This window comes from Microcaecilia unicolor, chromosome 8 (genome assembly GCF_901765095.1).
Source record: "Microcaecilia unicolor chromosome 8, aMicUni1.1, whole genome shotgun sequence".
Classification (NCBI taxonomy): Eukaryota; Metazoa; Chordata; class Amphibia; order Gymnophiona; family Siphonopidae; genus Microcaecilia; species Microcaecilia unicolor.
Genome location: NC_044038.1, coordinates 4,232,874 through 4,249,008, shown reverse-complemented (window position 1 = coordinate 4,249,008; position 16,135 = coordinate 4,232,874). Strand labels below are relative to the sequence as shown.

Here is a 16,135-nt window from a genome sequence, read left to right as displayed (position 1 = left end):
AAGGGAAGGAGTAGGGGCTGGAGGGGAGCTGGGGATCTACTAGACCACCAGGGCATTTTTTTAACATTAGGGGAAGGGAGTTGGGGCTGGGGTCCACTAGACCTTCAGGGCATTGTTTTTTTTACATTAGGAGGAAAGGGGGGTCAGGTATTTGGGGCTGGGGTGCCTCCTCCTTGTGACTCTTTGCAAGTCACTTCGCCCTCTATTGCCCCAGGTATGTAAACCACTTTGATAATAACCACAGAAAGGCGGTAGTATATCAAATCCCATCCCCTTTCCCTTTCCTGATCTCTGTATGTCCACGTGACCAGCGTGGGCAGATGGGAAACATTTTCCCCACCCCAAATCGGCCCTAAACCAGCCCAAAACCCACCCAAAGTCAAACCCCGCCTCTAATGTCACCGACCCCACCCCAACGTCACCGCCCCGCCCCCTGACATCACCTCTGATGTCGTTATCCCCGCCCCTGATGTCAACCCTACCCCGGGAAAGCTTCTACTGGACCAAATTGGACCAATAGAAGCCCCCGAAAAAAAGCGTAAACCCCGCACAGCTGCAACAAAAAAGAAGCCCAATTTCCTGCAGTCTTCGAAAATTTCCAGCATCCTGGCTTAAAAACCAGCCCGATTGGGTGGGAAACCCAACCATCTGGCAACACTGCACGTGACCCGCACTCCCTCCCAAGGAAGTTTAATAAGACAGGAGACTGACATGAGCCTTATCTGGTTCATTATCTGGGCTGAAGTCAGTGGGCGGAGCTTGCTGCCATATTGAGTCATCCAAAACAATAGCAAGCTTCTGAGGTTTAACTTGTTTTGCATTCTTTCTATCAGGAGGAGATGGGGGTGAGGCAGGCTGGGCAGAGAAATCATATTAATTGCTAATTGTGTTTAACTTTGGTTCAATCTGAAAGTTGTAGAATGCCATCTGGTTTTAATTACTCAAATGTCTAGCTTTTGCTAGACTACAGGTTAGAAAGGTCAGAGAGAAATGAAACTTTCTTTGTCTCTTTTTGAGTGATGGATTGTTAAGGCTAGACCACATCTGGATGCCATTCTGAGCAAGGCATACTGGACAGAAAACAGGCAGTTTTTAAAAGATAGGCTGAATGCAGTTTAAGAGGAAATAGGTTAGATTCTGTCTTATAAGGACTTCTGATCTCTGCTTATTTTAAAATATGTTTTATTCTGTTTAATTAATAAGTTCTATTTCTCTATGTAGAATATCTTTTCAATTCAACTTTGTCTGACCTTTCAGTGATATTCCTACAGTTTAAGAGGACATCTGGTTTGAATTATCCACAGTCCTAGCTAGTTCTGTGTATGAAGCTAAAGGTGAAAGAGGTCAGGAAAAGTCAACTCACTTCCTTGATCGATTATAGTTAAGTGTAGGACTGAAAGTTTGTATGTCTGTGTGCCATTAAGCAAGACTGGCCCTTGGCCCCTTAATGAATGCCAGAGCCTAGTTAGTATGAAGTTAGCTGGGAATCTGAGAATTTAATAATAATAAAATGCAGGAGATAGGTGCCACATTGTCTAGTTTGAGAGGCCCCAGGTTATAGGTCAGTTTAGGAAATATCTGAAACCTATGTAACTGATATTTCAAGTAATGTGTAGAGATGATTAGTTCAGACAGGGTAATCAATCTATTCTGTACCATCTGGAGAGAATGTGGGGGCTAGAGGGGTTTAGAACTGTATATAAATGAGAACAGAAACAGCTTACAGAACAGAGCAGGACCCAGAGACAGAAGGACACAGAGAGACAGGAGACGCAGGACCCAGAGAGAAGAGAGAGAAGACACAGAGAGCTGAAGAGAAGAAGAGAGCTAGCACTGATGTTCTAGTTTGTTGGCAAATAAAGAAGACTTTTCTCTTATTCTGGTGTGTGGTGTTTGACTCCTGAAGTGCCACAGATTCTGCTAACAATAGTGGCAATACCTGCATCAGGGGGATATAAGGAGTTTAAGGGGTCTGTGAAGGGGGGAGGGTTATATTCAAAATGTTTCTGACATTGCTCAAGAGCTTGCTTTGTTATTTGCAATGCAAGATATTTCTACATAAAAACAATAGCAAACGCTTATGACTGCCCGTGTGGTGCATCTGTAAAACGTCTAAAGCTGTCCCAGTTGGATAAGCAGTGCCATAAAAGCCGGAGGATAAAGGATTTTTTAAAATTTGACAGCTTTTTTATTTACTTGAAAGTTTCCCATATGTAAATATATATCATGAAATAAAATTGAATATCATTAAAACAGCCATGGGGCAGGAGAGAGAGAGTAGGGAGAGGGTTGGCTGTCGCATGAACGGTAAAAGAAAAAGGTGCTGGGTGGAGCGAAGCGAGAAGGAAGCAAGGGTCTGGGTACTTAGCCGCTGGTGGCCATTATGCCTGCTCCTCCTCTGGTGAATGGCTGCACATTCAAGAGAGACATGGCACACAGTGGCCCGAGCTTCCCCTGCTCCTCAACAATGCAGCCTCAGTGGTGTAGGGTGGAGCAGGAGCAGGTGGCAGATGAAATGAGTTGGCACACACCCAGTGACTGACTCTCCCCGGCCACCAAGGATGGGATCCTCGGAGCGCCTCAGCTGAGAACAACCTTGACTGCTACTATTGCTGCCATTGCTGTCATCAGTTGCTTGTCAGCGTCTCTCCATCCTCCTCCTTCCAGTGCTGCCACCCCTTGGAGTGGCATGGCCGGCTTCAAACATAGCTACGACCAGGACAAGATCCTAGGCAGGGGCCAGTTAATTTATTCCATTTTGTCATAGTTCTTTACTCTTTGATTTGTGACATAGTATTTTTTGTCCTTTGGATGCAACAGCTGATAGTTTGTTTTGGAAGTACCAAAACCGGCTTCAGCCTTGTAACATCATGCCGTCTCAAACTTCCTTGTATTAAACCTCCTTGTTCCCTCCAAGAAGGTTTTATGACAGGAGACAGCATGACGTCAAAAAGTTGAAGCTGTCTCCCCCATGCAGCCGCCATATTGGTATACCCTAAACAAAAAAATTATAAGCATGTGCATATACACAGAGGAACCGTCAGACCTGTAAACTGAGGTTAAATTATTTTTACCTCTGGGGGATCCTGGGGATGAGGAGACTCCCATTGGTGCCTACAGGTGGGGGCTGCGTGAGCCACAGTCCCTCCATGGATGCGGGCACTCAGGAGTGACAGATTTGTTTTTGAAGCCGCAGGAGGCCAATATTTGTAGGGGGCAGCTTTAGAAAGGCCCCGTCTCTGCCTGAGCCTTGGGATAGAGTTGTGGGGACTTCCTTGGCTTGAAAAATAAGTCTACTACTACTACTACTTAGCATTTCTATAGCGCTGCCAGGGTTACGCAGCGCTGTACAAGTTTAACATGGGGAAGGACAGTCCCTGCTCAAAAGAGCTTACAATCTAAAGTCTGCCGCTCCGGGGACACCCCCCCCCCCCCAGGTAAAAAAAACCTCTTGGATTACAGAATGGTTAGAGCATTCAAATACATTTTTTTAAAAAGCTGTCAAGTAAAAAAAAATCCACACATAGGCAGTCAAAAGCATTTGCTATTGTTTTATGTAGAAATATTTTTACTGCCATCATAAGCAAAAATAAAGGCATATGGAGTTCTTTAACAAAGCTGTGCTAGCGATTCCTGCATGGCAAATAAAGAAGCCCATTCAGGGGGTCCTTTTGCTAAGCTGTGGCAAAAGGGGGCCTGTGCATGCTGAGGCCCCCTTTTAGCGCAGTGGGTAAAAGGGTGTTTTGTTTTGGGGTTTTTTAAAGAAATGGCTGTGCAAGTAAAGCACTTGTCATGTGGTCATTTCAGGGGGGGGGAGCACTTACCGCCTCCCACTGAGGTGGCAGTAAGGGTTCCCACACCAAACCGGCGGTAACCAGACACCGGTGCTACAAAAATAAAATAATTTTATAGCACCAGAAATGGCGTGCGCTGGGGGTGGGAACTTGGCTGGCAGTACTCAATTTAGCGAGCGGTAAGCCCATATCGGACTTACCGCGACTTAGTAATAAAAGACCCCCCTCAGCTCCTATGGGCTTCCACTCATTTGCAGCACAGGAATTGCTAGTTCAGCTTTGTATAAGAAGAGCCCATAGTGCAGAAATGTACAATACAGCATTGCAAATAACAAAGCAAGCTCAGAAGCACTGAAAAACATATTTTGAATATAACCCCCAACCCCCCCCCCCCCCCCCCACAGAAAGAGGGCAAACGAAGGAGGTTTTTTGCTACTGCTTTCAACAGCGTCTACGATTGTTTTGAGTCACTCAATATGGCGGCAAGCTCCGCCCACTGGCTTCAGCCCTCAGAATGGGCCAGATAGGCTGATGCCGTCTTTGACAAGCTTCCTCCCTCCCTTCCGCTCTCAGACTCCGCCCCCGAACGGCCCGTGACCTTTGACTGATGACCTTCATGTTGTTATTATTATTATTATTATTTGAAACGGACACGGTATTTATTTATTTCTGGCTCGGGTTTCTGTATTTCTCGCTCGCTTGGTGATTTTTAAATTTTTTTTTGTCCTGTGGAGACTCGAATGACCTCTAGGCCGCCGCCATATTGGTTAGAGCGAGAGTCAGTCGGGAGTAGACGGAGAGTTGCCGGTCGCAGTTATGCCCCGGGACTGGGATAAGGACGTGTATCCGGAGCCCCCCCTTCGCACTCCAGATGTGGAGAAGCAGACGACCCTCCCCAACCCGGCCACCATCGCCACCACCCTCTTCTACTACTCGGTGGATCTGCCGGTCACCCGCTTCCACGGTGAGTCAGTGTGACCGACCCGGGATTGGAACCCGCTGCATTGGGCCGGAATTCACTATCATAAACACCAAGGAGGATTAATCCAGACGCTCAGATCCAAAGCAAAACCTCCACCATGCAAGAAACGCATATGAGTTTTATCCTGTTGGTCAGACTGGATGGACCCTGCAGGTCTTTTTCTGCCGTCATCTACTATGTGGCATGAGAAAGTGGACACGGACAGGACTCGGGGGCACCTTTTCCAGCATCTTCCCTTCTCCTGTCCTGGGCCTGGTTTGCATTCTGACAAAGGGAGTCAATAGAAATCAAACAAAATAAAACATGGAAAAGAAAATAAGATGATACCTTTTTTATTGGACATAACTTTTTTTTTTTGTTACATTTGTACCCTGCGCTTTCCCACTCATGGCAGGCTCAATGCGGCTTACATGGGGCAATGGAGGGTTAAGTGACTTGCCCAGAGTCACAAGGAGCTACCTGTGCCTGAAGTGGGAATTGAACTCAGTTCCCCACGATCAAAGTCCACTGCACTAACCACTAGGCCACTCCTCCACTCCAACTTAATACATTTCTTGATTAGCTTTCCAAGGTTACCCTTCTTCGTCAGATCGGAAATAAGCAAATGTGACGAAGAAGGGCAACCTTCGAAAGCTAATCAAGAAATGTATTAAGTTATGTTCAATAAAAAAGGTATCATCTTATTTTCTTTTCCATGTTTTATTTTGTTTGATTTCTATTGATAACCTTAAGAGTGGACTAACACGGCTACCACACTCCTCTGACAAAGGGAGAAAACTCCCCCCCCCCCCCTTTTCCCCAGTCCCTCAAGGGCACCTTGACCTGTGAAACTATGCCCCTCCCCCAATGGACCAACAATACTTACCTGATCTCGGCAAAGGATCCTGGAACCTCATAGGCTGAGATAAATGCGGGCGCAAGAGGTGCTTCATGACCAGCCGCCCAGAGCGCCGGAGTAAAAGAGAGTGCAGCAGATCAATGAACGTAGCATGCTAACAACATGCTAATGTATGCTGGTCTGCGCATTCATTTCAGCAACCCATGATCAAAGGTAGAGTACGCAGAACAACGACACTCTACTGCTTGAAAATCCTACGCCAGCTTGGGGCAGGAGGGGAAGCAGGATGCAGCTCTCCGCACAGACTGTCGCTGTCGGCCCTAGGGATCCACTGGACCACCAACCCCCATTAATGGGTTTAGCCCTGGGGCTCCAGTGCACCCACAAACCACCCCACACACATACGAGTACCCTGGTGGTGCAGTGGAACCTCTATCCTCCTGCCCTAACCCTCCCTCATCACTGGTGGCCCCTGAACCCCTGATACCTTCACTGCAGCAGGGATGCAATCCTAGCCCCTCTTCCTACAAGCGTCTTCTCAAAATGGCAGTGCCCTGCCCAGAGCATCACCATTTGAGATCCGTTCAATCTTTTTTCGATCACTTTCATTCTCTAATTCTCTCTCTTTTCATGATACATTTGGATTACTGTAACATTGTTTATCTAGGTATTTCTAATTCTTTGCTTAAACATTTACAAACATTACAGAGCATGGCCATTTGCCTTCTTTGCCACTTACGGAAATTCAATCGTGTTTCACCTGCTTTAAAAGAACATCACTGACTCCCAGTCCCTTACCTTGCTCATACAAAACATTATTACTGGTGTTTAAAGCATTTCGCCAGAAAAATTAGACGCCAGATAGCAAAGGTGAAATTATTTTTAATGTAGAATGAAGTAGCCATGTTAGTCCACTTTACAGGTTAATAAATAAAACAAAAAATGGAAAATAAGATGACAACTTTTTATTGGACTAAATACATTTTTTGACCTGCTTTCAGAGGTCTAAACCTCCTTCCTCGAGTTAGTAAACTCCAAAAAGCTAGTCAAAAAATGTATTAAATTAGTTTGATAAAAAGGTATCACCTTATTATACATTTTTGTTTCAAATATTTATTCATTTTTTAATTTAGTGAGTGGAATGTGTCAGTTTCTGAAATTGAAGTCTGTTGGTGTGACTCAGTAGGTCCTGATTGACTTTTTAAAGGTTTTGTATTACTCTGGGCAAGTCACTTAACCCTCCATTGCCCCATGTAAGCCGCATTGAGCCTGCCATGAGTGGGAAAGCGCGGGGTACAAATGTAACAAAACAAACTTTTCAATATGCCTAATATTATAATTTGGACTTGATTTAGCTCATAGCATTCTCGGTAGTAGCTCAGCTTTCACTTGCTACCCTTGAATCTCACTAATTGGGGTGGTACTTTTCACATTTGGGATGGGAAACCCTTGGTGTCTCTGCACTCTGGAAATTGGACCTTAGCACTGGTGCTTTTGTGTCATCCAAAAGTTCTGGCTGCCTATTCTGTAGAAATGCACTTTCCTTCCAACTATACTGCTCTCGGACAGTTTGAGCAACCACTTTAGTCTTTGACATATGATCCATATCTAATATATAAATTTTACTTATTTTTTTTTCTGTGTTGTTAGATAATTATGGATGTAAGCACCACCCCTGACCCCGCCCCCCTTTAACCTCCCCAAACAGTTGGGCCACCGACCGCCTATGACCTGAACAGTTCAATGCGGATTACATAATAAAAAGAACACTGACCCACAACCGGCCAGGAAAATACATATTATGAACCAAACCATAATCTATCAAATGGCTCAAAAAAATGTCTCAAATAAAGAAGGTGTGCGTTAGTGCTTTTAGCGCGTGGTAACCATTAGAGCGCACTAACTGTGTAGATGCCCACACAGCGCGGGCTAATTTTGTGCACGCGCTAAAAACACCAGCGCACCTTAGTAAACAGGGCGCCAAGTTTTTAAATTACGCAACACCAAGTGGTTAGAAATAATACAAGTTTTCAAGTTCCTTTTACTAAGGTGCGCTGAAAAAATAGCCTGCAGTAGTGTAGGTGTGTGTTTTTGGGCGCGTGCAGAATCATTTTTCAGCGCACCTGTAAAAAAAATGCCTTTTTTTTTTTTTGCTGAAAATGGATGTGCGGCAAAATGAAAACTGTTGCGCGTCCATTTTGGGTCTGAGGCCTTACCACCAGCCACTGACCTAGCGGTAAAATCTCATGCGGTAATGATCTACGTGCGTCAAATTCCACTTGGCACACGTCCGATATGTGCGTCCGAAAATAAGAATTATTTTTCGGTCGCTCACCAAAAATGAAATTACCGCAAAAGCCACGCGGTAGCCGGGCGGTAATTCAATTTCGGTGTGCGTTGGGCGTGTGTAGACGCTTATGCGGCTTAGTAAAAGGGCCCCATAAATATAGATTGCACATATGATATGGAGACTTAAATTGAAGCACACAACCAAATCGACAAGATAAAGAGGCGCTAACCTGTAGTGGAAGACCAGTCACTGGAGATTGGAAATAACACAGTAATATCTGCATTTATATAGAACTAGCCGTTAAGCCCGTTAAAAAGGGCAAGATTTGTGTTTTGCAAAATGTAATAATTCTCGCCTCCATCCATCCACGTCCAGCAACCCTGCTCTCTCCCCTGCCCTCCCCCCATGTCCAGCAGCCCTCTCTTCCCAGGCCTCACCCCATCCACCGACCCTCCTCTCTCCCCTGCCCTCACCCCGTCCACCGACCCTCCTCTTTCCCTTGGCCTCCCCCCTCCGTCCACCAACCCTCCTGTCTCCCCTGCCCTCCCCCCATGTCCAGCAGCCCTCTCTCCCCTGGCCTCACCCCGTCCACTGACCCTCCTCTCTCCCCTGCCCTCACCCTGTCCACCGACCCTCCTCTTTCCCTTGGCCTCCCCCCCCCCCCCCGTCCACCAACCCTGCTCTCTCCCCTGCCCTCCCCCCATGTCCAGCAACCCTCCTCTCTGCCCTGCTCTCCCCCCCATGTCCAGCTACCCTCCTCGCCGCCACTCCCTCCCCTCTCCGTGCCGGGCCCCCTGCACTGACATGAGAGCGCCTCTCACCTCCGTGTGAAAGCACTGCAGGTAGCAGCAGATCGCTCTCATGTCAGTGCAGGGGGCCCAATACGGAGGGGAGCAGCGGCGACGTCGGGGATGGGGGGGATGGAGGTTGGTGCGCCGGCGATGTTGCGTCGTCTCAAGGCTCCAGCGGCAGCGTCCGTTTCCCTCTCTGTTCCGCCCTCTGACGTCATCACGTCTTGACGCGAGGGCAGGACAGAGAGGGAAGTCTCTACTGCGCATTTGCAGGTGAGTTGGCCACTTGTCATTTATATAGTTAGATGGTATTTTCAGCTGTTCGAGAACCTGGCCTTTTTGTATGAAGTTTCGTCTAGTGAATTTAATTGTAGTTGCATTGCTGTGACTATTTTCCATTAATTTTCAATGCCCTGAATGAAGTCTTCCACATTAAGAGGACCGATCTGTGGAATCTGATTTCTGTGTTCATTATGTCCTGTGGTGAAATCCAACCAGAGCCGACAGGTTTGGTGAGGAAAAGGAGGAGCAAGATTGCAAATTATACCTGACAGAATGCTCTGAAGAATTCATTCATTCTAGGTTGCAAATTTATTTTTGCTTGAAGAGTTTAAATAAAACCTGCCTTTTAAAGTGAAATCTGTGGCAAAAGTTTATGCTGTAATAAAGGTATTGCAAGCAAAAAAGATAGATTTTGGCTGTTTACACTCTCTGCCTTTCTTGTGCAGTACAATTGCGTTTTCGTAGTTGATGTGCATTTACTTCCCATTTTGCAGAGTGGGTGGAACGCCAGCGTTCAAGACACAAGTTTTACTACTATCACCGGAAATTTCGTCGTGTACCAGACCTGGTAGAATGTGAGGTGACAGACCACTTGTGCCAGTTTGAAGCTGAGATGCAGTGGAGAAGGGACCAGTATGTAACCCTCGATTTTCTTATCTTTAAAAGAGAACATTTTTATGCATTTCATTGTGATTCTTGCAGTCTTCCAGACTCTGCATTAAACACTAGCTACAAAGCAGCTCACTCAAGTGTTTGCCTTAAAACTACAGTATACGAGGAAAAACAGAGTTAAAAGTATCCTTTTTTTTTCCCCCTCATCTTATGAATTGTGCTATGATTTTAGCATTAATAGCAACAGGCCGTCGAGGAAAAACTTGTTTGTTAATAAATGATGTCCGATGTACCTTTTTTTTTGGGGGGGGGGGGGGAGAGGGGGTGGATTTGTTCGTTGTGACCATTCTGAGTATTGTGGTTTTGGATGATCGCATTGTGGTGTCATGACTTGTTTGTACCGCAGCCTTTCTTCAGCTCGGGACAGTACTGTCTGAGTTGCTGTGTCGTTTGTTTTTATATATGTTGTGTTACTCCATATCATATGCTTTAACACTATAGGCTGCTTTGGGTGACTCCCTTTATAGAGCTGGGAAGGCTGTAAATAAGATTACATTAGGGCTAGCCAGTCATAAGTACATCAGTAATGCCATACTGGAAAAAGACCAAGGATCCATCGAGCCCAGCATCCTGTCCACGACAGCAGCCAATCCAGGCCAAGGGCACCTGGCAAGCTTCCCAAATGTACAAACATTCTATACATGTTATTCCTGGAATTGTGGATTTTTCCCAAGTCCATTTAGTAGTGGTTTATGGACTTGTCCTTTAGGAAACCGTCCAACCCATTTTTAAACTCTGCTAAGCTAACCGCCTTCACCACGTTCTCCGGCAACGAATTCCAGAGTTCAATTACGCGTTGGGTGAAGAAAATTTTTCTCCGATTTGTTTTAAATTTACTACACTGTAGTTTAATCGCATGTCCCCTAGTCCTAGTATTTTTGGAAAGCGTGAACAGACGCTTCACATCCACCTGTTCCACTCCACTCATTATTTTATATACCTCTATCATGTCTCCCCTCAGCCGTCTCTTCTCCAAGCTGAATAGCCCTAGCCTCCTTAATCTTTCTTCATAGGGAAGTCGTCCCATCACCGCTATCATTTTAGTCGCCCTTCGCTGCACCTTTTCCAATTCTACTATATCTTTCTTGAGATGCGGCGATCAGAATTGAGCACAATACTCAAGGTGCGGTCGCACCATGGAGCGATACAATGGCATTATAACATCCTCACACCTGTTTTCCATACCATTCCTAATAATACCCAACATTCTATGAGTTGTGTCCCTTCACGACCAGCAGTTTTTGCAGAGGTTCCCTAAGGGTAAAAAGAACATTTTTTTGCCAGATTGTCATGTAGATAAGTAAACAGTAGGAGTTAGATATTCCGCCAGTGGTGGTCTGTTCTGCTCTGTCTGGTACAAATCCAGAGTCCAGCCTCTCCAGGAACAAGGGAGAAGCTAGCATGCCCTAGTGAGACTTGCCTTGCACTGCTAGGAACTAGCCTGCAATAAGAAGAAGGCTGCAAGTCGATTGGAATTGGGGCTGGGAGCAGTGGTGTGCTGGAGCCGGTTGTTTAATTTTTAAAGCTCTCGCGAGCCTGTTCTGGCAAGCGAGCCAGCTCCCAGTGGCGCGACAAGCCATGCTTACCTCATCTCCTGCCGCCCTGGGGGGTTTAAATCTTTGATTTACCTCCGTCACAGCAGCCGCAGTGAAAACCCTGCCCGTCTCTAGTCTTCCCTTCGTTCCCGTCGGTGTCCCGTCTTCTTACTATTACTACTACTACTTAACATTTCTAGAGCGCTACAAGGGTTACGCAGCGCTGTACAGATTAAGAAAAGGACAGTCCCTGCTCCAAGGAGCTTACAATCTAAAGGGCGAAATGTCAAGTAGGGTAGATTTCCTGAATAGAGGTATGGTGGTTAGGTGCCGAAGGCGACATTGAAGAGGTGGGCTTTTAGCAAGGCTTTGAAGATGGGCAGGGAGGGGGCCTGGCATATGGGCTCAGGGAGTTTGTTCCAGGCATGGGGTGAGGCGAGGAATGTATGACTGCAAGGCCAAGTGTCTGAATAGGGATCTGTTTGTTAGGTTCTGAGATTTTGATAACACATTGTTTTTCAGAGTTGGCAAGACTTGTCTGTCTGTTCTCCTAATTCCTGGTCTGTATGCTAATTTGGTTTGTGTCATTTTGGGTATACTGCAGAGATTTTTTTTTGTCCTGGTAAAGGGCTTCTAAAACACACATCATGTTATGAGAATCAGGTTCTCAACGTTAAAAGTTTATATTTACTTATTTATGGCATTTTATCCCACATTAAACATGAATTAGATTGGAACCTGGGAGCATTAAATTTTTTTTTTTCCTGGAAAGAGTAATGCATTGCCACTGCCCCCCCCCCCCCCCCCCCCCAGGCTCTCTCCCCGGCTATAGCCAGCTCTGCAATTTGGGGGGAGGGGGGCACAGAGGTGGACCGGGGAGAGAGCCTGTTGTTAAACATTTACCAACACACCACTGGCTGGGAGTAATTAAAGAGTCAATACCTAAGTGGGCATTCAGTGCACCTTCTGTTTGAGGTTTTTTTTTTTTTTTTTTGCACCTCATTCGTTCTCTCTCAGTGCAACCCAGCAGCAGCATCAGAAAGCTGCATTGAGGACTGGCTGGTCATGTCAGAGAGACCTACCACTGCCCCCACTAGCAGCAAAAGCGGCATTCACAGGTAGGGAGAGTTGTGACCATTTCTTTAAAGGTGACAAGTAGGTTCATGCCCATGATTGCAGGGTGAATGAATGATTTGATTTTAACACTGTAAGCTTGAATATTCTTTTTCTTGCAGCAAAGTGGATCAGGAGATTGTGAAGATTATTCAGGAACGAATGAGAGCCTGTCAACAAAGAGAAGGAAACAGCTATGTCCAGAACTGTGCTAAGGAACTAGAGCAGTTTAAACAGATTTGTAAGGCCTATCAGTCCAGATGTAAGTAATATCTTTGTTTATTTGGAAATGTGCTGTTCTTCTTCTATAATGAATTGTAAACCACTTCGGTATTTAACTAAGCAGCAAAACAGGAGAAAACAGAGAGGAAATGGAATTCCAGAAATTAGGTAGGACAGCCTGGTAGCAAGAGAAGTAATGTTAAAAAGTAGGAATTGTGTCTGCCTTACTGCTCCCCAGTCCACAACTTTAAGCGCTAAAGCGAAAGGTGAGCTTTGGTGCCAGCTTGTATGAGGTCTCAGACGAGAGAGAGGGGCAGCGCATTCCAAAGGGAAGAGATACGTTAATGAAAAATGCAGCTTGTCTAGATGACTTTAGTGTAGCATGAGAGACCAGGGGATTGGAGATGATACTCAATGCAAAGAAGGATACAGAGGGGTTCTTTTGGGGCCAGTTGCTCCAAAATTTACATCAGACATGGATGTTATTAAAAAAAAAAAAATCACAACTCAAGACAAACAGAAGAAAAAAACCTCCACGGATGAAGCAACCAAGTACAAAACAGTAGAGGAGACCAAAAAAAAAAAATAAAACAGCAGAAAAGACCCGACACGACTCGTGTTTCGGTCGTACTGGCCTGCATCAGGGGGTCTACAAACTTGTCATATGATTCATATCTCCAGAAAATCCTCAAAACAATTGATCAGTAGGTAGCGGCTGCACAAAATTAGAACGTTTTTGCCGACAATCACACGAGCAGCATCCTGCCAGCGAAACAATTATTGAGACAAGAAGCGTCATACCTATCCAATAGCAACCCTGCTAGGGAGAAAATATGTAATATATCTTTAAAATAAAACATGATAGAAGAAGGTTAGAGGGTGGCCCATGTAATACCAGTTTTTAAGAAGGGTTCCAGTGAGCCTAACGTTGGTGCCAGGCAAAATGGTAGAGACTGTTTTCTAAAGAACAGAGTTACAGAGCATATGCATAAGCATGGATTAATGAGACAAAGCCAATGTGGATTCAGTCAAGGGAAATCTTGCCTCACCAATCTTATTACATTTCTTTGAAGGGGTGAATAAACATGTGGATGGATAAAGGTGAGCTGGTCAATATTGTGTATCTGGATTTTCAAAAGGCATTTGACAAAGTACCTCATGAAAGACTCCAGAGGAAATTGGAGAGTCATGGGATAGGAGGTAGTGTCCTATTGTGAATTAAAAGATAGAAAACGCAGAACAGGGTTAAATAGTCAGTATTCTTAGTGGAGAAGGGTAGATAATGGGGTTTCCCTAGGGGTCTGTGCTGGGACCGCTGCTTTTTAACATATTTATAAATGATCTAGAGATGGGAATAACTAATGAGGTCATGAAATTTGCTGATGCCACAAACTTATTCAAGGTTGTTAAATCACAAGAGGATTGTGGATAACTGCAGGAGGACCTTGTGAGACTAGACATCTAAATGGCAGATGATGTTTAATGTGAGCAAGTGCAAAGTGATGCATGTGGGAAAGAGGAACCCAAAGTATAAGTACATGCTGCCATGTTCCACATTAGGAATTTGCTGCCCAGGAAAAGGATCTAGGTATTATCGATGATACTTTAAAACCCTCTGCTAAGTATGTAGCAGCGGATAAGAAAGCAAATAGAATGTTAAGAATGATTCTCATTTTTGTTTTCCATTCCTTTCTTAATATAATGCCTTTGTATCACGCCATGGTGTGACTGCAGATTGAATACTGTGTGCAGTTCTGGACACCACACCTCAAAGGTACAACGGAATTTATAAAAACATACAGAGAAGGGCAGCAAATGAAAGGGGATGGTACGATTTCCCTATGAGGAAAGGCAAAAGCAGCTAGGGCTCTTCCACTTGGAGAACAGATAGCAGAAGGGAGATATGATAGAGGTCTATAAAATATTGAGTGAAGTGGAACAGGTAGTTGTGAATTGCTTGTTTCCTGTTTCCAAAAATACTAGGAGTAAGGAGCATACAATGAACCTGCTAAGAAGTAAATTTAAAACAAACTCGAGAAAATATTTCTTCACTCACCATGTAATTAAACTCTGGAATTTGTTGCTAGAAAATGTGGTAAAAAGCAGTTAACTTTAGCAGGGTTTAAAAAAAAGTTTGGCTAATTTCCTAAAAGAAAAGTCCATAAGCCCATTATTAAGATGGACTTGGGAAATTCCACGCTTATTTTTAGAATAAGCAGAATAAAATCTGTTTTTCTGTGATGGGATCTTGCCAGCTAGTTGAGACCTGGTTTGGAAACAGAATAGTGGACTTGATGGGCCTTTGGTCTGTCCCAGTATGGCAGCGCTTATGTTCTTATGGTTAGTTTGCTCATACTGTGACTATAATGAACCTCATCCCTAAGCCACGGCATGTGGCGTGTGATCTCAGTCTCTATGTACAGGGCTTTGTGATCTGAGGACTTTGGAGACTGAGGAGTCGGTGGTGATAAAACAGAAGATAACATGATTGTATGTGTATATTCAGCATACAATTCTGACTGAATAATCCCTAGAACATATAACCAGGGTCTATTTTAAGAGTTTCAGAGGGACCTGCAGTTTTGGAGTCCTTGGCTCAAGACAGGTGGTGTACCAGGCTGGGAAATGTTAGGATGCTGTTGGGCTGTGTTTGACCTGGAAGCCCAGCAGAGCAGGATGAAATGCTCCACAAAGCATATTGAAGATTATAATTGGGATCATAGAAAGTACACAGCATAAGCAGATGTGACATTTTTAAATCAAGCTTTTTTTTCTTTTGTTACATTCGTACCCCGCACTTTCCCACTCTTGGCAGGCTCAATGCGGCTTACATGGAGCAATGGAGGGTTAAGTGACTTATCATCCAAATGCTGTACTTCAACAAAAGCTTCTAATGTACTTTACAGATGCAGATCTCGGTGCATATGGAGATGCCAGGAAATGCCTCATGAAGCAGAAACAGAGAATGATTGAAGAAAAAAAGGCTGAAGCCTGAACCTGCAGCTGGAAAAGAATGGCAGATGTACTGCCATCATAAGCATTGTTTAGTGGTTGCTGTTTGTTCATGAATCAATAAAACCATGAAAGTACACTGTATTTATTTTCACTTTAAGCGTGTCTGGCAATAGATCAAAGTGATTTGCATCTATCAATCCTCCACCTCTCCGTAGGCCTCTCTGAACAGCGACGTCTTCAGTTGCCTCCTAAAATTCAAAAGTACACAGTCTTCATTCGGGAGTTCATAAGATGTAATAGGTTGTGTATAAGGCACCTGCTTTGTCGTATAGACCTGGTAGATGAATTTGCTACACACACAATGTTTGTTTATTAAAGTTTTTGATACTGTGCTGTTTCTGTTCACAGGCCACAGCTACTCACAGTAATAATTAAAATCAAACTTAAAACTGAAAAAGAACACCAGTATCTGACTGAATGATTCTTGCATGTCTGATCTATATCTTTTCTAACACAGGTAGGGAGAGAGATGAAGTTCAAAGAAAGGGATTGGGATTTTGTAACCACAGAAAGAAGGTATATCATCAAAGTGGCTTACACATTGCATACGGGTACTTATTTTGTACCTGGGGCAATGGATGGAGGGTTAAGTGACTTGCCT

At 44.6% G+C, this 16,135-nt stretch overlaps 1 protein-coding gene across 1 annotated transcript; it reads left to right on the top strand.

The window, feature by feature from the left end:
* Nucleotides 1-4,553: 4,553 nt before the first annotated feature.
* On the top strand, nt 4,554-15,925 carry NDUFB10 (NADH:ubiquinone oxidoreductase subunit B10). The gene is made up of 4 exons (XM_030211734.1): nt 4,554-4,758; nt 9,472-9,610; nt 12,420-12,559; nt 15,426-15,925. The coding sequence occupies exons 1-4, from the start codon at nt 4,611-4,613 to the stop codon at nt 15,512-15,514; spliced, it is 516 nt and encodes a 171-aa protein (XP_030067594.1). The 5' UTR covers nt 4,554-4,610; the 3' UTR covers nt 15,515-15,925.
* The last annotated feature ends 210 nt before the right edge of the window (nt 15,926-16,135 follow it).

Excerpts from the sequence above, each read along its gene's own strand:
- NDUFB10 (XM_030211734.1), top strand. The coding sequence starts at position 4,611 with ATGCCCCGGGACTGGGATAAGGACGTGTATCCGGAGCCCCCCCTTCGC. Across the intron at positions 4,759-9,471 it reads GCCGGTCACCCGCTTCCACG|AGTGGGTGGAACGCCAGCGT; the intron begins GTGAGTCAGTGT and ends CCCATTTTGCAG. Across the intron at positions 12,560-15,425 it reads TAAGGCCTATCAGTCCAGAT|ATGCAGATCTCGGTGCATAT; the intron begins GTAAGTAATATC and ends TGTACTTTACAG.